The following is a 23,732-nucleotide window of genomic DNA, read 5'->3' as shown; positions in this document are numbered from 1 at the left end:
TGTTTTGTTTTTTTTTATTGTAATTTTTTTTTTTTTTTTATTTAATGTGGGTATTTTTTGGTGTGGGAGGTAAACAGGGTTTTTTTTTTAATATATTTATATGTTTATTTTTAAAACTTTTTTTTTTAGGTGTAATTTGCTATTTGGCCACAAGATGGCCAGAATCAAAAAGTCCTGGGAGCGATCGATCTCGCTCCCAGGCAGAAGAAAGGAGACCAGAGCTCAGAAAAGCCGCAGCATCTGAAGAGACGCTGTCGGCTTTTCTCCGGGGGGGGGTCCGATCAGCGAAAGGGATTTATAATCCCTTTCACTGATCGGTGGGCTAGCGGCCAGCAGCGGGGGCGTGCACGGGGGGGGGGGGGGAGGCCCGCGGGAGCGCGCGCGACCCGCGGGAGTGCGCGCAGCCCAACTGGACGAGAAATCTCGTCCAGTTGGGCTTAAGTGGTTAATGGGACGCAGGCTACTACTGCGCATGCGGGGCTGCACAACGTGCAGGGCTGCAATAGCTGACATTACACCGGTAAGGGAATGGGCGTGAAGTAGTTGAGTCACCGGCTAGTTTTAGCTGGCAAGGTCACAGCGCTACCCCTTCCACTGGCACCACCACCTGGCGTAAGGGCATACCGTACTAAGAGAAGGGGGGGTGACAGGGGTGAGTCGTCTTCCCCTAAGGGGCGATACCTCAAAAGGTTGGGAACCACTGCACTAAACGATTCTCCCCCAATATACAGCAGATTCGATCACTGTGATCGAATCTGCTGTGAAATCGTTGCGCAAACACTGATCGAACGATCGATTTCCGTCCGAAATCGATCGTTCCCGTCGATCCGTCCATGCGGAAGATTTCGCTCGATCGGCAGCGGGTCGGGAGTGCGTCGATAGCGGCGTTCGAATGTCTGACAACCGTTGCTAGCGGCAATACATTACCTGATCCGGCCGGCGCGTGTCCCACGCTGCTCCTTCTCCGCTGGGTTCCGGCAGGCTTCACTTCTTCCTGTCCGGACAGGAAGTTTAAACAGTAGAGCGCCCTCTACTGTTTAAACTTCCCCCAGCAGGAAGTAAAGTGAAGCCAGCCGGAGCCCAGAGCAGAGAAGAAACCGTGGGGACCAGAGGATTCGTGCCAGCCGGATCAGGTAATGTATGCGGGGGGTGGGGCGACTGCAGCTCCACAGATAGTGTAATCGATTCACAATTTGTTTGCAGTAAAGACAGCCATACGATACCTCTCTGATCAGATTCGATCAGAGAGGGATCTATCTGTTGGTCGATCTGATGGCAAATCTACCAGTGTATGACCACCTTATTTTCTGTAAAGTCCTGGAAGAGACTGGTCTTGTCTCTTGTGCATTGTCTTCTGGTTATCTCCTGCTGAGTAGAACAATGCCTATTTCCTAGGCAGATAGATGGTTAGATAGAAATTTTTTTAACATCTGGCAAGTAAATCTAACAGAAAATTGTATGGTGTGTACCTAGCATAAGGGTGCATACACACATCCAATTTTTATTGGTCAGTCACTGACCAATTTAACCACCTCCCTGTAGAATAAGGGCCAACAGATTATGAATACTATGAACAGATTGTGTAGGTAAGATCTCATCCTAAATGGAAGTGAAAAAATTGGCCAATCATTGGTCAATCAAAATTAGATGTGTGTATGCGCACTTAGTGGGGTGACTATTTATTCTGTGGAAGATGTCACAACTATATAAATACTTCAGCATAACAACTTTAAGCAAGGCAGTTAAACAGTATAGTCCACATTACCTTACCTGCATGCACCAAGACAAAGCCAACCCGTTTTACTTTTTGTGTTTTACTGGATTCTGCTTCTTTGGTTGATTCGGCCTCTTTCTTGTGTGAAACCTGAGAGGATTTAGAAGGTGCGGTTTCTGATGAATGTACTGCTTTATCCATGGTGTTACCCCAGTGTCACCATTCCTGCCTTAGGAGAGACCACCCCAATAAAGGGAATTTGCAGGACTCCTGAAGGAAAAAAAATATATGAACATGATTATTAAAGAGACTCTGAAGCGAGAATAAATCTCGGTTCAGAGCTCATAGTTAGCAGGGGCATGTGTGCCCCTGCTAAACTGCCGCTATCGCGCCGCTACACGGGGGTCCCTTCACCCCCAAACCTACCCCCGCAATAGTTGGTCGTAGAGTTGGTCGTTCGTGGAGGCAGGGCTAACGGTTGCAGCCCTGCCTCCAGTTGCGTCTATCAGCGGCGCATCGCCCCCTCTCCCCCGCCCCTCTCAGTGAAGGAAGACTGAGAGGGGCGGGGGAGAGGCGGAGATACGCGCTAACCAGGAAGCGCTCCCCCGCTGCACCGAGGGGATTTGGGGGTGAAGGGACCCCCGTTAAGCCGCGGGATAGCGGCGTTTTAGCAGGGGCACACGTGCCCCTGCTATCTATGAGGTCTGAAGCGAGATTTATTCTCGCTTCAGACTCTCTTTAAGGCTGATTTTACACATATTTTTGGCGTTGCGACGCGACACTCATGTCACATCGCAGCAAAAAGTGACAAACATATGACCCTGCAGTAGAGTGCGCCAACAGGGTCATATGCATCGCACCGCCCCCCGCTCAGTAAGTTCTCCCTGCTAGACAGGAAGTACGTCACCGGGATTTCTGTCAGGCCACGTTCCGTCATTTACACTTACTATATTGCCCATTGACTTCCCTTACCCCAAGCACCGTGCGTTAAATACTGTGCTTGCAGTAACACGCTGCAGGCTGTGCGGCATGATCAACACTTCCACTGAAATGTGACACGGTAAGTGTAAAGGGCCCCACTCACTTGCATTGCTGTTGTGTTACCCTGTGTTAAAACAGGGTAACGCAACGCATATTTTCAATGTAAATGCAAAAGGGGCCTGAAGAAAATAATGTACAAAAAAAAAAAAAAAAAAAGTGGATAAAGTAATCAGAAATGAAAAAAACTTAAAGAAATGTGTAAATCAATTTTCAAAAATCAAATGGTTTTAAATAAATCTGAAGAAATCAGCGGGTCCTTTCTATCCTGCAGATTTTTTCACGTACATGCGGGAGTTAAAGAGACACTGAAGCGGGAAAAAAAATAATGATATAAATAATGATATAATGAATTGGCTGTGTAGTACAGATAATTACTAGAAGATTAGTAGCAAAGAAAATATTCTCATATTTTTATTTTCAGTTATATATAGTTCTTTACAACATTGCATCAGTCTCTAATATTTGTAGTTTACACACTACTCAGCATTCTAAATAATTTTACAGAGCATGCTTGTGAACTTTTGAACGGTTCTCTGCAGGAAAAAAAAAAACAATACAGTGCCAGACACTTGAGATAATAAGCTTCAGAAGACAGAGCTCTCTGCGACGTTGAAAGTCATGGAGGTCAATGGCTCTTTTGCATAGATAACAACTGGAGTTCCTTAACTCTTCCTGTACTGGAAACAATATTAGACTTGTCTCTGCTCCTAATGTTTTATTTCTTAGCTGTACTACACATACACATCATTATATCATAATTTTTTTTCTGCTTCAGTGTCTCTAACGGCGAAGAGGCAATAACAGTAAATAAGGAGCACACAGGAATGTACCATGTAATAAAAGTAGGCAGCTGCTCATTTATGTGGAACAACAAAAGAAAAGTTATATCATACTCCCTTCTCACATGGTTCTGCCAAAACTACCGTCAGACATCACTGTTAGCATACATTCACTATCTAATGAGATTTATTTATAACCATTTGATTTCTTAAAAATCTAATTACACATTTCTGTAAAGAGGGATTGTCAGCCACAAAATCAAATTCCATTCACCCACTCAACTGTGTTCATTATGCATCTTGCGGCCTTACCCTGCATTGCAAGCACGCCAATCAATTCAGAAATGTTTCTGCTGTAATAAAACTTCTCAGTCAGCTTTGCCATCACCAATGAGAAGGAAGCTTGTCAACACCCTCCCACATTTCTGCTCCTCACTGATTGGCTAAGAGCAGTTTAGTGTGAAGCTGATGAAATCTGATCCATGCTTGCGCTCACGTTTACAAAGCAAAAAGCTGGCTATGACAGTGCAGATTCTAGAAGGAAAAAAATCAGGATTGGCTTCAGTCAAAGAATCAAGATGGCAGATGCCAGGAACAGAATTATCTTTATTTACTATATAAAATTCACTAAATTAAAAGATGCACAGTGCAAAATATATAAGTAGAACAAGTAGTTATCTACTTATACATGTGTTCTTTTTCATGACATAGTATGGCTGACCCTGCTGCTTTGAAGCTTTTAATTTCTGTTTACATTATCTACTTTTTTTTTTTTTACATTATTCGTGAATTATGTCCTTAAACCCATTCGCGTTCCGTCGTTTTCACTTGCGCAATGTTCACCTCCCATTCATTAGCCTATAACTTTATCACTACTTATCACAATGAACTGATCTATATCTAGTTTTTTCCACCACCAATTAGGCTTTCTTTGGGGGGTACATTTTGCTAAGAGCTACTTTACTGTAAATGCATTTTAACAGGAAGAATAAGAAAAAAATGAAAAAATTCATTATTTCTCAGTTTTCAGCCATTATAGTTTTAAAATAATACATGCATCCATAATTAAAACTCACGTTTTGTATTTGCCCATATGTCCCGGTTATTACACAGTTAAAATTATGTCCCTACCACAATGTATGGCGTCAATATTTTATTTGGAAATAAAGGTGCATTTTTTCCGTTTTGCATCTATCACTACTTACAAGTTTAAAATAAAAAAAAATATAGAAATATTTCATCTTTACATTGATATTTAAAAAGTTTAGACCCTTAGGTAAAAATTTACATTTTTTTCTTCTTTTTTTTATTGTAATGTTTTTGTTTTTTTTTTGTATTAAACATTTTATTTGGGTATTTTTGGGAGGGTGGGATGTAAACCATATTTTTTTAATGTAATTGTGTGTTGATTTAAATTTTTTTTACTTTTTGTTGTAGTTTTACTTTTTGGCCACAAGATGGCGGCCATGAGTTTGTTTACATAACGTCACTCTAAGCGTAACACACGCTTAGAGTGACGCATCGGGGTGGGAACAGCCAGAAAAGGCGCAGCTTCCGAGAGAAGCTGTCGCTTTTTCAGCGGGGGAGAGGAATCAGTGATCGGGCACCGTAGCCCGATTCACTGATTGCCTGGCTAACGAACCGCGGCCGGGAGCGCGCGTGGTTCCTGGACGTAGTTTCTATGTCCAGGAACCAAAATAGGTTAAGTATATACCATAAATGCATAAAAATGCTGATTTATTTTTTTTTAGCAAGTACATCCCAAATTATTTTCTGTTTACCAAACTAACACCGCGAGGTCAGGGCTGAGATTTCCCTACCAGCACACACTGAAGGAAACCGCATCCATATTCCGGCTACAACGAAAACATTTTGCATCAAATTTTGGTTCAATACTGGATTACTGAATTGTTGGGACACTGGATTGTTGGGACATGAGGTAAAGAAAGATACTCACATGATTTTAGTTGGACACCCCTAGGCCCACAAGATTTGTATCATTCTTCTATCTGCACCTAGGAAGAAAGAAAACAGTATGAAAACAGGGCATATGTCCTTGCATAAAGACGGAATTCCCTCCTATTAAATGGCATTGGTACAATCAGGAATATGTGTATAAAACATGGGGTGTATGCATAAATCTACATACAAAATCTAGACCTTTGCAAAGAAAACACCTCCTGTGTAGTCTACTCCTCAATCTCTCTCTCCTCTCCTGTGTCCCATTTGTCCACTGTGATCAATGGAATTCTCCGTCCTCCATTTTAAAAATGGCAATTACCCCATAACAGCTTCCTGGTCAGCTCACTGTTAAACTGTAATATCACCCACTTGAGTCAGAGAAACATGGACATTACCTTGCACATTCAGTTGTAACTGACGGCAACTGGTATACTTCAGTATACCTGGAAGGCATCACTGTAAGAAGAAATTGGTGAATTTCTGTTCTGAGAGGAACTAACGGTGAGGCAAGTATGTAATATTCATTTGTAGCTACGTCATGTGTTTATTTTAAATAATTTTACTCACTTCAGGTTCCCTTTAAGGGGCCAGAGACATCCATTTTCAAAAGCAGTTCTTTATTCAAAAAGAGAAAACGTCACAACAACTCCACTGCTCCTTAGCTACCCCAATGCTTGTCTTAGCACAATTTTCCAACATAATGCAAATTTTGTTGCAATTTGTGTGCAGTTTGCAATTGAACCAATCAAATTCAGTTGCTACAGATCTGGACTGGCCCAATATTAAACTGCATATCAATTAAAAAAAACCTGCAGCAACCTGGAAAAATTAGCATCCCATTGTTCATCTCTCACGTAATGTGGCTCCTGATGGGAGCATGTTGAAATCATTAATAAAAAGAGTTAGTAGATAGTGACAGTCAAGTAAATGCAAATAACTTTGAGTTGGTGCAAATCCTGAGGAAACGATCGATTGGTTCATTTTTAAGCTGCATAAATTTGCATCAACACAAAGTTATTTGCATCCAGTGGCGTCCCTACTGTAGGGCGCAGGGGGGCGTGGCGCACCGGGTGTCAGACACCCAGGGGGGTGTCGCCACGACCCCCCATAGCAGGAGGGGGAAGCAGGGCTGGAAGGAGGGGCTGTGGAGGCAGCAGTGGGGAGGGAGGACACATCCCCCCCTCCCTCACCTGGGACCCCTCCTTCTGCCTCTCTCTCCCCCTCCAGAATAGCGGCAACAAGTGCGAGGCGGCCGGAGGCGTATGGACAATTACTCACCTGATTTCCGCGTTCCAAGACTGGAGCGCAGCGTCATGACGTCACAGGTCTCCGTCTTCAATGCCGCCCACTGTGCTTCCTGATTAGCGGAAGCACAGTGGGCGGCATTGGAGGCGGAGACCTGTAACGTCATGACCCTTGGATCGCGGAGATTAGGTGAGTAATTCTCTATACGCCTCCGGCCGCACCGCAATTGTCGCCGTATTCTGGAGGGGGAGAGAGAGGAAGAAGAAGGGATCCCAGGTGAGGGGGGGATATGTCCCCCCTCCCACCGCTGCCTCCACAGCCCCTCCTTCTAGCCCTGCTTCCCCCTCCTGGAGCACCTACACTGGGGGCAACTATACTAGCCATACTGGGGGCAACTATACTAGCCATACTGGGGGCAACTATACTAGCCATACTGGGGGCAACTATACTAGCCATACTGGGGGCAACTATACTAGCCATACTGGGGGCAACTAAACTATACTAGCTATACTGGGGGCAACTATACTGGCTGGGGCAACTACACTAGCTATACTGGCTGGGGCAACTATACTGGGGGCAGCTATCCTGGCTGGGGGCAACTATACTAGCTATACTGTCTGGGGGCAACTATACTAGCTATACTGGCTGGGGGCGACCATACTAGCTATACTGGGGCAACTATACTAACTTCATTGGGGGCAACTAGCTTCACTGGGGGCAACTATACTAGTTACACTGGGGGCAACTGTACTAGCTATACTGGGGCAACTATATTATCTACACTAATGGCAACTATACTAGCTATATTGGGGGCAACTATACTAGCTATACTTGGGCAATGGCAGCGCCATTCTCCAAGCACCCCCCAGCGTGAACTGACTCTCGGCGTCTAATAGACGCCACGTCAGTTCACTGACAGCAGCAGCCCACAGCTGCGGCAGAGCAGGGCTACAGTAAAATGGCGTCTGAAGCCCTGCTCTTCAGACTGAGTCTGCAGTGCAGGGCTTCGGGCGCCATTTTCCCATAGCCCTGCTCTAAGCGCGGGAGTTTCAGTTGCTGGCTGGCTGCAGAGGATTGTGGGAGCTGCGCCGGACGGAGGCCGGGACAGGAGGTCTACTGCTGCTTCAGGTGAGTAAATGTTTTTTTAAAATTTATATTAGCAGGTGTATCAACTGTTCTGACCAGGTCTGCTACATGATTGAAGTGTTTTCTGGCCACGTCTGCCACATGATTGCATGTATTTTCTGGTCAAATCTTCCACATGATTGCATGTATTTTCTGGCCAGGTCTGCTACATGATTGAAGTGTTTTCTGGCCAGGTTTGCTACGTGATTGCATGCTTTTTCTGGTCAGGTCTGCTACATGATTGAAGTGGTTTCTGGCCAAGTCTGCCACGATTGCATGTATTTTCTGGTTAAATCTTCCACATGATTGCATGTATTTTCTGGGCAAATCTGCCGCCATGATTGCATGTATTTTCTGGGCAAATCTGCCGCCATGATTGCATGTATTTTCTGGGCAAATCTACTCACATTACGTGTATTTTCTTGAGAAAACCTGCACAATTATGTGAATTTTCTGGGAAAAGGCTCACCAAAACTTGGGCCCACTGTCTTTGCGTTGCACTTTTAAAGGGAACCCGAGGTGAGAATAATATTGCGGCTGCCATATTTATCTCCTTTTAACCTTTTCGGGACCGGCCACCTACCCCCCCTTAAGGACCAGGCATTTTGCGCGGGAAGGGGGTGCACGCTTTGGGGGGGGGGGGGGGTCAGGCGGCCGAATCCCGTCTGTGGCTGCCTGGATTTGTGTCCCCCCATGGTGGCCTGGGCCCCTCCTTCTGCCAGCAGCCTTCACTTACCTTCCAGGCTCCAGCGATGAGCCGCACGTAACCCTCTTCTCCAGCCGGCCTCTATTCTGTCTGACGATCAGTTCCGGGTCGCGGCTTGATGACGTCATCAAGCCGGGACCCGGCGCTGACGTCAGACGGAGCGGAGATGCCAGCCAGAGCAGAGGGGGGCGCCGATCGTCGCTGTAACGGCAGGGAGGTGAGTGGATCCTCTTCTTCCCCCCCCCCCTGCCGCCGCAGCTGTCAAACTGATCACTACGATCCGACGGCGATCGTAGTGATCATGTGATCAGCAGCCATACGCGATGGCTGCTGATCACTCGGGGGAGATGTCAGCTGTCATATGACAGCTTAATCTCCCCCTCCGGGTGCGCACGATCGCGTCGGGAGCGGAAACTGCGGGCCGGCGTAGATCCTATGCCGCATCAGGCTAGAACAGCCACAAGTGCGGCGTAGGATCTCATAGAGGCGGTCCCGAAAAGGTTAAGCAATGCCAGTTGCCTGGCTGCTGTGCTGGTCCTCTGCCTCTAATTCTTTCAACCATAGATCCTGAACAAGCATGCAGCAGGTCAGGGGTTTCTGACAATATTGTCAGAACTGACGAGATTAGTTGCATGCTTGTTTCTGGTGTAATTCAGTTCACTACTGCAGCCAAATAGATCAGCAGGGCTCCCTATTGTTTAAAAGGAAAGAATTATGTCAGCCTCCATATCACTCTCATCCCGGGTTCACTTTAAATTAGTTAGCTCCGCCCTCATCTGGTCATGGCCATTTTTCACTGCAGCGCGCTTCGCAGGTTATAGCCACACCCATTTTTTTGTGTGTGGGGGGGGGGGGTCTTAATACCCAGCACCGGGTGTCAAATGCCCTAGGTACGTGCATCTACTTTTACCATCACTATTAGTGGATGAAAATAGCTGAAAGTGGTCACATTACCATGTGAAAAAAATTGTGCAGAGTCTTGTAAAAGGGAGAATTCCAAGGACAATTCTCAGAACCTGCTCCTGGAAATGTGAGCCCCATTGCCCATTGTAAGTGTGGCAATGGCAGCAGAACGCTGCACACTGCACTTACTGCAGAACTACAACTCCCAGGATGCAGTGCACTGGGATAAACGCTGGGACCTGTAGTGCCATCGGGTTGAACATAGGATGCATGCAGAATACGCTCTGCCTCTCATCAGCACCCGCACAGCAGTCAGTCCGGACCGCTAGGGGGCGCAGTGCTGGTGTGGCAGGAGGCAGCAAACCTCCGAAGGACGGTGCGTTACCTGGACCTGGCGCGGACCCCACAGGCCCCTCTGCTCCAACTAGCGCTGCGGTAGGTGCAGAATCCTAGCAGGCTGAAGGACCTTGGTGATGTCACGGAGCCACGTGATCGTCGCCCATGTGACAGTGTTATGGATGGAGAATGGAGATCACAGGGGTTGCCTCTGACATACATTGGGAAAGCAGGATGGCTGCACTGCAAAGAACAGCAGGAGAGCACAGAATCACCGCTGGCACCTGCACCAGGGGGATATACTCATAAAGGGGTCCATCAGGGAATACTATATAAGGGAAGAGGAAACCACCAGGGAAAACATTATAAGGGAATAGGAAACCACCAGGGAAAACATAAGGGAAGAGGCGACCACCAGGGAAAACTAAGGGACGAGGAGACCACCAGGGAAAACTATATAAGGGAAGAGGGGACTCCCAGGGAAAACTATAAAGGAAAAGGAGGCCACCATGGAAAACGGTATACGGGAAGAGGGGACCACCAGGGAATACTATATAAGGGAAGAGGGGACCACCAGGGAAAACTATATAAGGAAAGAGGAGACTGCCAAAGAAAATACCCGATGCTGGGTATTAAAAGACACCCCCCCCCCCCCCCCCTGCGGTGAAAAATGGGCATGGCCATGACCAGATGAGGGCGGAGCTAACTAATTTAAAGTGAACCCCAGATGAGAGTGATATGGAGGCTGACATTTATTTCCTTTTAAACAATAGGGAGCCCTGCTGATCTATTTGGCTGCAGTAGTGAACTGAATTACACCAGAAACAAGCATGCAACTAATCTCGTTAGTTCTGACAATATTGTCAGAAACTCCTGACCTGCTGCATGCTTGTTCAGGATCTATGGTTGAAAGAATTAAAGGCAGAGGACCAGCACAGCAGCCAGGCAACTTGCATTGCTTAAAAGGAGTCAAATATGGCAGCCGCAATATTATTCTCACCTCGGGTTCCCTTTAAAAGTGCAACGCAAAGACAGTGGGCCCAAGTTTTGGTGAGCCTTTTCCCAGAAAATTCACATAATTGTGCAGGTTTTCTCAAGAAAATACACGTAATGTGAGTAGATTTGCCCAGAAAATACATGCAATCATGGCGGCAGATTTGCTCAGAAAATACATGCAATCATGTGGAAGATTTGACCAGAAAATACATGCAATCGTGGCAGGCCTGGCCAGAAACCACTTCAATCATGTAGCAGACCTTACCAGAAAAAGCATGCAATCACGTAGCAAACCTGGCCAGAAAACACTTCAATCATGTAGCAGACCTGGCCAGAAAATACATGCAATCATGTCGGCAGATTTGACCAAAAAATACATGCAATCATGTCGGCAGATTTGACCAGAAAATACATGCAATCATGTCGGCAGATTTGACCAGAAAATACATGCAATCATGTCGGCAGATTTGACCAGAAAATACATGCAATCATGTCGGCAGATTTGACCAGAAAATACATGCAATCATGTCGGCAGATTTGACCAGAAAATACATGCAATCATGTGGCAGACGTGGCCAGAAAATACATGCAAGCATGTGAAAGATTTGACCAGAAAATACATGCAATTATGTGTAAGATTTGACCAGAAAATAAATGCAATCATGTGGCTGACCTTGCCAGAAAACACTTCAATCATGTAGCAGACCTGGCCAGAACAGTCGATACACCTGCTAATATAAATTAAAAAAAAACATTTACTCACCTGAAGCAGCAGCAGACCTCCTGTCCCGGCCTCCGTCCGGCGCAGCTCCCACAATCCTCTGCAGCCAGCCAGCAACTGAAACTCCCGCGCTTAGAGCAGGGCTATGGGAAAATGGCGCCCGAAGCCCTGCAGACTCAAAGTTTCCAGAGCAGGGCTTCAGACGCCATTTTACTGTAGCCCTGCTCTGCCGCAGCTGTGGGCTGCTGCTGTCAGTGAACTGACATGTCAGTTCACGCTGGGGGGTGCTTTAGGGGGGCTTGGAGAATGGCGCTGCCATTGCCCCAGTATAGCTAGTATAGTTGCCCCCAATATAGCTAGTATAGTTGCCCTTAGTGTAAATAATATAGTTGCCCCAGTATAGCTAGTATAGTTGCCCCCAGTATAGCTAGTACAGTTGCCCCCAGTGTAGCTAGTTGCCCCCAGTGTAGCTAGTATAGTTGCCCCAGTATAGTTAGTATAGTTGCTCCAGTATAGCTAGTATGGTCGCCCCCAGCCAGTATAGCTAGTATAGTTGCCCCCAGACAGTATAGCTAGTATAGTTGCCCCCAGACAGTATAGCTAGTATAGTTGCCCCCAGACAGTATAGCTAGTATAGTTGCCCCCAGACAGTATAGCTAGTATAGTTGCCCCCAGACAGTATAGCTAGTATAGTTGCCCCCAGCCAGTACAGCTAGCATAATTGCCCCCAGCCAGTACAGTTAGTATAGTTACCCCCAGCCAGTATAGCTAGTATAGTTGCCCCCAGCCAGGATAGCTGCCCCCAGTATAGTTGCCCCAGCCAGTATAGTTGCCCCCAGTATAGCTAGTATAGTTTAGTTGCCCCCAGTATAGCTAGTATAGTTTAGTTGCCCACAGTAAGTATAGTTGTCCCCAGTCTGGCTAGTATAGTTGCCCCCAGTATGGCTAGTATAGTTGCCCCCAGTATGGCTAGTATAGTTGCCCCCAGTATGGCTAGTATAGTTGCCCCCAGTATGGCTAGTATAGTTGCCCCCAGTATGGCTAGTATAGTTGCCCCCAGTATGGCTAGTATAGTTGCCCCCAGTAAGCTAGTATAGTTGCCCCCAGTATGGCTAGTATAGTTGCCCCCAGTATGGCTAGTATAGTTTAGTTGCCCCCAGTATGGCTAGTATAGTTTAGTTGCCCCCAATATAGCTAGTATAGTTTAGTTGCCCACAGTATAGCTAGTATAGTTTAGTTGCCCCCAGTATAGCTAATATAGTTGCCCCCAGTAAGTATAGTTGTCCCCAGTCTGGCTAATATAGTTGCCCCCAGTCTGGCTAGTATAGTTGCCCCCAGTATGGCTAGTATAGTTGCCCCCAGTATGGCTAGTATAGTTGCCCCCAGTATGGCTAGTATAGTTGCCCCCAGTATGGCTAGTATAGTTGCCCCCAGTATGGCTAGTATAGTTGCCCCCAGTATGGCTAGTATAGTTGCCCCAAGTGTAGGTGCCCCAGGAGGGGGAAGCAGGGCTAGAAGGAGGGTCTGTGCAGGCAACGGTGGGAGGGGGGACATATCCCTCCCTCACCTGGGACCACTTCTTCTGCCTCTCTCTCCCCCTCCAGAATACGGCGACAAGTGCGGGGCGACCGGAGGCGTACAGATAATTACTCACCTAATCTCCGCGATCCAAGCGTCATGGCGTTACAGGTCTCCGCCTACAAAGTAGTGTTGTCCGGATCATGAACGATTCGGATCTTTGATCCGAATCTATTTAATGAGTTGATCATCCGAATCATCAAAATGAACGATTCGGATCGCAAAAGGGGCGGGGCCAGAAGCGACACGCCCCCTCTCAGCGGGCAGCGGGGTCCTGGAAGCAGGGATCGCTCTGTTGGATGGGAGCCAGCCTTGCAGGGACAGCAGGTAGATGAGAGAGAGGGGACATGGGTGCCACTGCCAGATATGTGTAGAGCACACATACTGGCTATAATGTGCTGCCCATTACAGGCTGTCTGTTCCGTAGTTGTGCACAGTGATCACATTGGAAGCTTTTGGCTCAGCACAGCTCAGTAACTTTGCAGGCACTGTGATTGCAGTGCACTCGGCACTAAACAGCTGCACTTATCTTCTGGGAATGCTTTCCTTCACTGTGCGACGTTTGCAGTCAAAGTATACAGATGAGCATATAGGTGAAATACATGTAAAGCATATGATTGCTGCATGTGGGTATTGTGTGCAAACATTTCTGCTCTCTGCTCTCCCTCCTCCCTTCTCTGCCCACTCCTTGCCCTCTGTCCATCTTCTCCCCTTCTCTGTGTGTCCAGCCCCCTCCCCTTCTCCTGTCCACAGCAGGGAAAGACCTGTCCTGCTAGTCATTTCACCCCGAATGCTTCGGTAGTAAAATGATCCGAGATTCGGATCAAAGATCCGGATCTTTTCAATGATCCGATTCGAATCATCCGGATCATTGAAAAGATCCGAACTTCCCATCTCCACTACAAAGCCGCCCACTGTGCTTCCGCTAATCAGGAAGCACAGTGGGCGGCATTGAAGACGGAGACCTGTGACGTCATGACGCTGCGCTTCAGTCTTGGAACGCGGAAATCAGGTGAGTAATTGTCCGTGCGCCTCCGGCCGCCCCGCACTTGTTACCGCTATTCTGGAGGGGGAGAGAGAGGCAGAAGGAGGGGTCCCAGGTGAGGGAGGGGGGGATGTGTCCCCCTCCCCACCGCTGTCTCCACAGCCCCTCCTTCCAGCCCTGCTTCCCCCTCCTGCTGTGCTGCTGTGGGGGGTCGTGGCGACACCCGGTGCGCCACGCCCCCTGCGATCTGCAGTAGGGACGAGGAGACCAATAGACCTCCAGGAAAAACTGTATAAAGCTATATAAGAGGTAACCACTAGGTCACCAGGGAAAACTATATAAGAGAAGGAAAGGGAAAGCTAAGAAACGGTAGGGGGTCCACTAGAGCCCCAGGGTAAATAAAATACGGTGGAACCACCAGGGCAAACATAGGGGGAGCAGAAGACCACGAAAAAACCACAGTATATGAGGATTGACCACTAGGAAAAGCCATAGAAGGGGGGACAACTAAACTACAAGGGAAAGCAATATAAGAGGGAGTACCAAAAGGGAAACTATACAGTATAAGGATGGAACAGAAGACCATCTGGTAAAACTATATGAGGGTGATGTCACTTTAACACCAGAGAAAGGTATATAAGGGGACCCCTAGAAAGCCAGGGAAAAAACATATAAGGGGGGGGGGGCACTAGACTACAAGGGAAAACTGTATGTGCCATGGGGACCACCAAGGATAACTAGAAAAACTGAGGGGACCACAAGACCAACTGGTAATGCGATATAAGGGGGGAACCACTAGTCTACCAGGGGAAGCTAAATAAGGGGACAGTTAGATAAAGGATGGAGTCTAGATCTCCAGGCAAAGCTATGGGGGGGGGGGGGGGAGGCAAGTATACCACCCGCCAAGACGATATTGAGGGGGAGGACACTAGACAATCTGGGAAAGCTACTGTATCTAAGGGAGGACCACTGTCTCAACAAATTCGTAATGTTTCCATTATCCAAGGAGAAAAAGTATCTAGGAGCAGCACATTTATACAGTTAATTTTTCCACAACTTTAATCACAATCTTCATTAAAAGCCAGGTATAATAAAATTGTTTCGCCCCTCGATTATAATTGGGGGGGAGGGCGAAACGATCTACAACCTGCCTCCGCACCTCTGTTTTTAGTGCATTAGTGCCTGTTGTATCCCTACCTCTGGGAATTGATAAGTGATACTGGAGAAAAGTGATGCTGGAGAAAAGTGTATTGACTTGCAACATTGTTTCCTAGGCTTTTAATATTAAATACATTCAAAGTAGTTTTTTTTTCTGGTTGCAAGGTATCAGCAGTGTTTTAGCAATAATAATAATAATAAATGATGTACACGGCAACTACGGAAATCAAAGTTTGACAATAAGAAATCAAATTCACATGCTCCAGAACCATAGGAAATTGGGGGGGGGGGGGGGGGTGTTACTGGTGCCCAGAATCCCGCTCAGACCAAGGCTGGAGCAGGCACAAGTTGGATACCGGAATATCTTGCAGGCATCCTGCAGCTCACAGCATCCTGCTGCTTCCTGCATTGTGTGCTGTCCCACTCCCTTTCTTTCCCAGCTGCAGTAGTGTGTGTACAGAGCATGGAAAAGTTCGGAAGAACTTGACAGAGCACATTGCCAGGTATGAGCACAGCCCTGTGCTAGTACAGAACGAAGTTGGGACCTTACAGAAGGCTTCATTTTCCCCTTTATTACAGATGTTGACTGTCATCATTAATATCTGTATTCACTGAATATGCTGCAGAGGCCAGTGGATAAAGATAACAATGCTTACAATTAGCTGACTTCTGTGATAGAAGAAGAAGCACTGAGGGAGGTCAGGAAGGATAAGCCAGCTGAATACATCCTGGTCATGTCACTGACTGTCCTCAGGAGAGTTCACAATCTAATACTACCATAGTTACAGTCTAATGTCCCACCATATTATTATTATGTATTTATACAGCACTGACATCTTCTGCAGCACTATACAGAGTACCGTACATACTCATGTTACTGATTGTCCTCTGAGGAGCTCACAATCTGATACTGAGAAAAACCTTTCAGGAATCCCCACCCCTTTGAAAATCCTGGGTTTGCCCCTGAAAACCATTTATAAAAAATGTTTTTGTTTGTTTGTTTGTGTGTGGATGTGTGAATATTTTGGTATACGCTTGTCAAATCGCTCCTAATTATAGCAGAAATTGAGAAACGGTTCTGGGGCACTCTTTTTCATGTTACAGTTAGAGCGCATTGTTAGTTCGAAATATTAATTAGGGAGGATCTGAGTAACCCTGTGGAGTTCCAAATTTTGACTCAATTTTGAAATTGAAAGTTAAAGCGCTTATTTCCGAAATTCAAATTCTGCATTGAAGTTTATGATAGCAACTGTTTGAGTTCATTGCCAGGGCCACATACATGCTATCAATACCAAATTTAAGGTCACTAGTGGGAACGTAAAAAAAAAATCTTGACAGTTTTGGTCTGATTTGTCAATTATTATTGATTAAAAAGATAGACCGTTAATTAAAAAAATAGTTTGGGGTCCACTAAACCAGGCACACCCTTGATCCCCGAAGCAGAGATAGGGAAACCACACATACATTTAAAGAGACTCCGTAACAAAAATTGCATCCTGTTTTTTATCATCCTACAAGTTCCAAAAGCTATTCTAATGTGTTCTGGCTTACTGCAGCACGTTCTACTATCACCATCTCTGTAATAAATCAACTTATCTCTCTCTTGTCAGACTTGTCAGCCTGTGTCTGGAAGGCTGCCAAGTTCTTCAGTGTTGTGGTTCTGTGATGCATCTCCCCCCTCCAGGCTCTCTCTGCACACTGCCTGTGTATTATTTAGATTAGGGCAGCTTCTCTCTTCTCTCTTATCTTTTACAAGCTGGATAAATCCTCCTCTGAGCTGGCTGGGCTTTCACATACTGAGGAATTACATACAGGCAGAGCTGTCTGCACTCTGCAGGAAGAAACAGCCCGACACTTCAGTGGATGATAGCTGCAGGGGGAAAGAAACACACAAATGATCTCTTGAGATTCAAAAGGAAGGGTGTATACAGCCTGCTTGTGCATGGATGTATTTTCTATGTGTGGGCATGCTGTACATCAACCTTCTTCTTGTTTTGGTGGCCATTTTGTTTGTTTATAAACAAACTTTTTAAAACTGTTTTTAACCACTTTTAATGCGGCGAGGAGCGGCGAAATTGTGACAGAGGGTAATAGGAGTTGTCCCCTAACGCACTGGTATGTTTACTTTTGTGCGATTTTAACAATACAGATTCTCTTTAAGCATCATACAACAGATTAGGAAACATGGACCAAGCAGCCATAAACCATTTTATTAGCAGCAATCATCACAATGTCTCTTAATTATGAGTTTGTCATGAAAATGTTATAAAAATCTCCAGCCGCGCCCACACGTCTCAGCTCTCTGTGCTGTAAAGAGTGATAGGTGTGTGCACAGTGGGGCAGTGAGGGAGTGGATAATGAGTGGAAAAGGGGCAGAAACTAGAAAGGGTTGGATGAATAATTCAAAGAATGAATGCGGTTGGGGAGGGGCACTGAAAGGCGTGGAGGGTGCTGTGATCTACACCACAGCACCAAGCACGTGGTTATATGTTTACTTTCATTTGTATGTACTCAGTTCAGGGGTACTAGGATATGAGGTGAAATAAATACTGCAGCTTTACTTGGTGCTACCTCCAGCCCCTAGAAGTCTGTGTCCCTGGCTGCAGTTACATTGTCACCCAGTCTTTTGTTTTCCCCTCATTAGCGGCTGCTGGCCCGTTTGCGGGTGCACACATGCGCCACTTGTGGTCACGCTCCCGTGGCTGCGAGCATCCTGAGCAGGAGCAGTGCTACTGCGCCGGTGCAGAACACTCCTGGCTACAGGAGCACTTACACATATGCAGAAGCAGCTCACCCAATGGGTCGGTTGCTGCTACAGAGGGTGACATCAGAACTTCAGCCAGGGATACACAGACTTCTAGGGGTGGTAGGAAGCCCCAGGTAAGGAAAGCTGCAGCACTTCATTTCATCTCATGTATCCTTTAACCACCTTTTTCACCACTACAGTATGCCTATGTTCTCTGTGACTTCATCTAAGCCACGAGGACGTAGATATACGTCTTGTAGCTGAAGCACAGCCGTGCATGATTGGGCTTGCTCCTGTGCATAACCTCTGGCACTATCTGCTGCAGCACTAATTGGTGAAAGAGAATATATGTTCCCTGAGCCAATTAGATTGATTTTTACCATTAAAAATACTTTTCTTTTCTCAGTTCATAGAGAAAAACACAGGCTTCACCATAAATTGTGACAGGAACATTTTTAATAATCAGTAGAAATAGCCAAACAAAATTTGTGGGTTTTTTTATAAATGCATATAAAACAAAATTGTTTGAGGGAAAGAATGCCATACAATGAAAGCCTAGTCATTCTTGAAAAAAACGATATACGGTATATTTCATTTAGGTGTCATAAGTAGGGATAACGTTATTGCTGATTAAATAGGGACACAGCTAAAATGTCAAAACTGCTCTGGTCCATAAAGTCTGGATGCAAAGTGGTTAAATAGATGGCGTCACCCACAGATTTGGGTTCCCCTAGGGCCACGGGGGCCACTCCTCTAGTAGTTAAGCCTCTGGTTGTAGTAAGTGCCAACTCTCAGCAACCATGCAGCAAGGCTGTAGTGAAAACCCAGCCAGTTCTAGGATTTTTGGTTTTGTACAAAGTATTTAACTACTTGATGCACGCCATGCAGTACATTCACGGCCCTGCAAAGTTCACAGGATGCACCAGGGCCATGAATGCAAGTCTGCAGCGGCATGCAGCCAACGCTCGTTCCTGTTTGCCCACGCGTGCGCACTGCTGTTACCGCCGCTTAGCGGAGAGGTTAATGAATAGGACCGCAGTTCCCATTCATAAATCTAAGTCCCCGATTCAATGAATACCGGTGTCTACGAGACGCCTGCATTCATCGTATCTTCCTGTTTTTACACTGTCACACGTTACTTCCGATTCACGTGCTTACATATGTGAATTGGAAATAATGACTGAGGACATCTAGTGGCCAAATAATAAATTACACCAAAATTCATTTTTCTTTAATAAAAGTCCCCACACTAACTTTTATAATTAACTATTTCCCTCCCATAGTACCCAAACGTTTTTTTTTTTTTTTTTTATATGGGGGGACGAACATTTTTTACATTAAAAAAAGAAAAGAAAAAAAAAAAAAAAATATATATATATATATATATATATATATATATATATATATATATATATATATATGTAGTTACCTTAGGGACTGAACTTTTTTTTTAATTTATGTCAAGGCGATGTATTACTATTAATTTTTAATTTATGGGCTTGTAATTAGTGATGGACGCAAAACTGAAAAAATGCACCTTTATTTCCAAATAAAATATTCGCGCCATACATTGTACTAGGGACATTTTTTTTAAACGTATTGTACTAGGGACATTTTTTTAAACGTTGCAATAACCGGGACAAACGGTGTGGATTTTATCCACAGTAGAACTGTAACGATTGTGGGTTTTTATCTCCGTGGTCAGCGCGCAAGATGCGCACTGACACTGCGGAAATCCTCCACAAGCGTGTAATTTGGTAGTTACCCAGCTTGGGTGCAATGCACCCGTAGAGGGAGATTCCCACCGGCAGATGGAGCTGTGGAGTGCAGATGAGCACCGCCTCTGCATGGCCACAGATGCCAGATGGGGATTGTGCGAGTTGAAGCCAGGCAGGGCTGGACAGCCCTTAAAGAGAAAGAGCACAGGGACAGAGTGAATGTGTGTCCACCAATCTAGTCGCCACCCAGTGACGGTGAACACACACCAGTGGAAACAAAAGTATGAACGAAATCGCCAGACTGGCGATTGCCAACAGCGACACAAGGTCTGAGCAGAACAAAACACAAGAGTAGCAAAAGGCACAACAAACAACAATCAAAAGACAAGGAAAATAACAAACGCTAACTAAACGCGAACACCGCACTCATTCACAACAGCGAACTCGTTTAAGCATGATCACCGCGCGTTAGGTGCCCAGTGATAAGCGTGCCACCCTAACTAACCAATGAACACAAATACACAAAACGGGAACGCTTGCTAAATGGCTGCCTCACCTCAGGCGACTGCAAGCGTTTGCTCCAGACAGACAGACGAACAGAAAACAGGAATAGGGAAGATAAGATCCACCGCTCTTCCGCCAGAGCGAGTGCGATCCGGGTTCAGGGATAGGACAGGAAGGGTCCACTGCTCTTTCCGCCAGAGCGAGTGTGAACCAAGTACCGAAACAGAGCTAGCAAGATCCACTGCTCTTTTCCACCAGAGCAAGTGTGAACCAAGTAGAGAAACAGAGCTAGCTGGATTCACTGCTCTTTTCCACCAGAGCAAGTGCGATCCAAGTACAGAAATAGAGATAGCAGGATCCACTGCTCTTTTCCACCAGAGCAAGTGTGATCCAAGTACAGAAATAGAGCTAGCTGGATCCACTGCTCTTTTCCACCAGAGCAAGTGTGATCCAAGCACAGAAACTGAGCTAGCAGGATCTACTGCTCTTTTCCACCAGAGCAAGTGTGATCCGAGTACAGGAATATGCCTAGCAGGATCCACTGCTCTTACCGCCAGAGCGAGTGCGATCCACACGGCAAGACAGACAGAAGGAGTAACCAGTAGCAACCGCAGCTACGGTAACACTCCAAGACATAGACTAGAGAGATCCACTGCCACTAACGCTAGGGCAAGTGCGATCCAGGTACTGGACCAAACGATTCACCATCGCCAACCGCTGGCGACAGTGCAATCGCAAGGACAAGACAAGACAGGCAATACAGATAATACAACCTGACTGCACTAGAAGGAATGCCTAGTGCAGTCCCCAGGAATTACTCTAAGATAATCTTAGTAAACGACAGCAAGGCTGACACTCTAGGATTGTTTGCAGGAACAAACCTTCATGACCAGCAAAGGATTGTGGGATCACATGGTATTTATACTGCAAGCCTTCAAAGGATGCAGCTAAACAATTTGCATGACAAGTGTATGCAAATTCCTCAGCAGCAGAGCAGGTCTGAAACTTGCAAAGTGAAGACAGGTCTCTTTTTCAAAGACCTGTAGCCCACAGACTCAGGGAATGGTCAAACAGCTGTCTGCCTGTTCATTACAAGAACGTTTTATTTTAACACTACAATGGCCAAAAACTAAGAAATCATGCATTTGTTAAAAAAAAATTTTATTATTCATGTTAAAATGCATTTAGGATAAAATAATCCTAGATCATTTTGCTGTGATTAGAAGTAATTAAGTTATTGGCAAAAGAAAGGGAGGAGCGCTGACAGGTGAAAATTGCTCTGGTCCACAAGGGGAAAAAACCCTCAGTCATCAAGTGGTTAAACTCAATACAAACCCAGACCAAGTTATTATCTGCTAAAAGGGAGCATTGAAGTACCAGCACACAGCATGAATATATATCCATATCATGACTGCAAATCTACTGCAATTATCCCTAATGCCAATAATTACAAGAGTGATTATCTCCATTCACTGTGCTCAGCCTGATACACTTCCCAAACGTGACTGAACCCCCTGAAGGCCTGCCCTAGTTCTGGGGAAGATTTATAGACGCTCAGCTCACATTGCTGGAGAGCCCAGAGATCTCCCTAAAGAAAGTGAATGTGATTACCCTGATTGATGGATTTGGACCTTGCACTTGCCCATCGGTGGTTGGACGCATCTCTTTCTGATATCCGAGATGTTTCCTTCAGTTACAAAATCAGTTAATCTGCCATTTTGCAACAGGAATGCTGCCATTAAGGATTAGGGTGGATTTATTTGTTTTTCTGTAGAAACAAAGTCAAGTTTTTAATTAAATTATTTTCTTTTAATGAAAACCATTTGTTTAACATCTAGAAAATGTTTGGGTTTTTTTGTACTAAAGTCAACATTGGTGATACCCAGAGCTGCACAGACATTTTACAAGCGCTGATCTCTAGGCTTACAGTTAAAGGGAACCTGAACCGAGTAAAATTATTTAAAGTAAACACATGATGTACCTGCAAATGAATATTACATACTTACCTCACCGTCAAGTCCTCTCAGAAGCTCACAATTTTTTTCCTACGATTCCTTCCAGTTCTGACAAGATTTTGTCAGAAATGAAATATATGAATTGTTGTCAGTTATAAATGAAAGGACAACTGATGATGAGCAAGGTAATGTCCATGTTTCCTTATGGCTCAAGTGGGCGATATTACAGTTTAACAGTGTGCTGACTAGGAAGCTGTTATGGGGTAATTGCAGTTTTCAACATGGAGGGCAGAGAAATCCATAGATCACAGTGGACAAATGACACAGGAGAGGTGAAAGGCTTTAATGAGTAGACTACATGGGAGGTTATTATGACGTGTGTATTCAATAGTTTTATGAAATCAGTTCGGCCAACCGATGTTTCCATCAATTTCTGGCCAAAATCGGTCGAAAGGATCGATTGAACATGCTGGAAGATACAAACCGCTGTGTTGTTGGAACCTCCCTGCCTTGTCCTCCTGTGTGGTCCTCTGATTGACACCCTCCCCCTCCAATTCCAGCAGACCTCTTCTCTCCCCGAAACGGCTCCCCCTAGTGATGATTTCTGCTGATGATGTGATCAGAAGAAGCCGGCACTAGAGCAGCAGCTCCGGAGATGACAGGTCTGCGGGAGCCACTAGGCTGGTGATACACACTGTGGCTAATTGTTTTTACACACGGGGAGCGGAGGAGAACGGGGGGGGCTGGAGGAAACAGGAGGGGGCACGAGGACATCACAAAGGAACAGTAAGGGGACACAGGGACCGGAACCCACACAGGAATAGAAGGGGACACACAGGGGCAAAGGGGGACCGGAGGAGGACATGGGGCAAAGGAGGAAGGGGACACACAGGGCAAAGGAGGACACAGAGAGAGCAAAGGAGGACATGGGAACAGAAGGGGCCACATAGTGGAGAGAAGGGGATACAGGAGGACAATGATTGAGGGAGAACATCTACAAGACGCTTCTGGATCATGGAAGCACCAGGTTTTGTATATATATATATATATATATCATTTTATTTATTTATTTTTTTAATTATTATTTTCCCCTGGTTTTGGCCCTCTAAATATCTTTTCCTAGGACAACACTGAAGTTATAACACTTTCATACAATGTAAAGTAGTCAGAGTACAGCTTGTATAACAGTGTAAATTTTTCCCCAAAAAATGTTTCTATTGTTATTTCAAAAAAGAACTTGTTAGAATGTAACACATTACTACAACATTGTGCTAATGCAAAAGTACCAGGAACAGTCAACATCCGCACACAGTGAAAAAATTTACACAGAAATAAAATGTAGATGTTAGTAGCACTAATTCATGAAATACTAACATCTTAACAAAGTCCACAGATAGCCACCACGCAGAATATAGAGAGCCACCACACAGAATATAGAGAGCCACCACGCAGAACCGGTGGGACTACTGATCCGGACTGTGAGTACCTGAGGTCAAAACATTTAACATCAGGAAGACTTAGTACATCGTCAGAATAACCATAATAATGAACTTTTCAAAC

At 45.5% G+C, this 23,732-nt stretch overlaps 1 protein-coding gene across 8 annotated transcripts in view; it reads right to left on the bottom strand.

Moving 5' to 3' along the window:
• TASP1 (taspase 1) overlaps nt 1-21,888 on the bottom strand; it is a 214,560-nt gene extending 192,672 nt beyond the window's left edge. The window contains exons 1-4 of one of the 8 annotated variants that reach the window (XM_068232474.1): nt 13,183-13,240; nt 5,492-5,549; nt 3,847-4,068; nt 1,771-1,984 (exon numbers count right to left, since the gene is read on the bottom strand). In XM_068232474.1, coding sequence (XP_068088575.1) covers nt 1,771-1,915 — 145 coding nt within the window. In that variant the 5' untranslated portion in view covers nt 1,916-1,984; nt 3,847-4,068; nt 5,492-5,549; nt 13,183-13,240. Of the gene's footprint in view, nt 1-1,770; nt 1,985-3,846; nt 4,069-5,491; nt 5,550-5,891; nt 5,942-6,063; nt 6,263-6,774; nt 6,809-11,570; nt 11,595-13,095; nt 13,134-13,182; nt 13,241-21,828 lie in introns of those variants that run through there. The other 7 variants (XM_068232469.1, XM_068232466.1, XM_068232467.1 and 4 more) reach the window with 7 other exon arrangements.
• Between the last annotated feature and the right edge of the window lie 1,844 nt (nt 21,889-23,732).

The sequence above is a fragment of the Hyperolius riggenbachi genome, chromosome 4 (assembly GCF_040937935.1).
Source record: "Hyperolius riggenbachi isolate aHypRig1 chromosome 4, aHypRig1.pri, whole genome shotgun sequence".
NCBI lineage: Eukaryota > Metazoa > Chordata > Amphibia > Anura > Hyperoliidae > Hyperolius > Hyperolius riggenbachi.
This window is presented reverse-complemented; position numbering and strand designations above follow the sequence as displayed.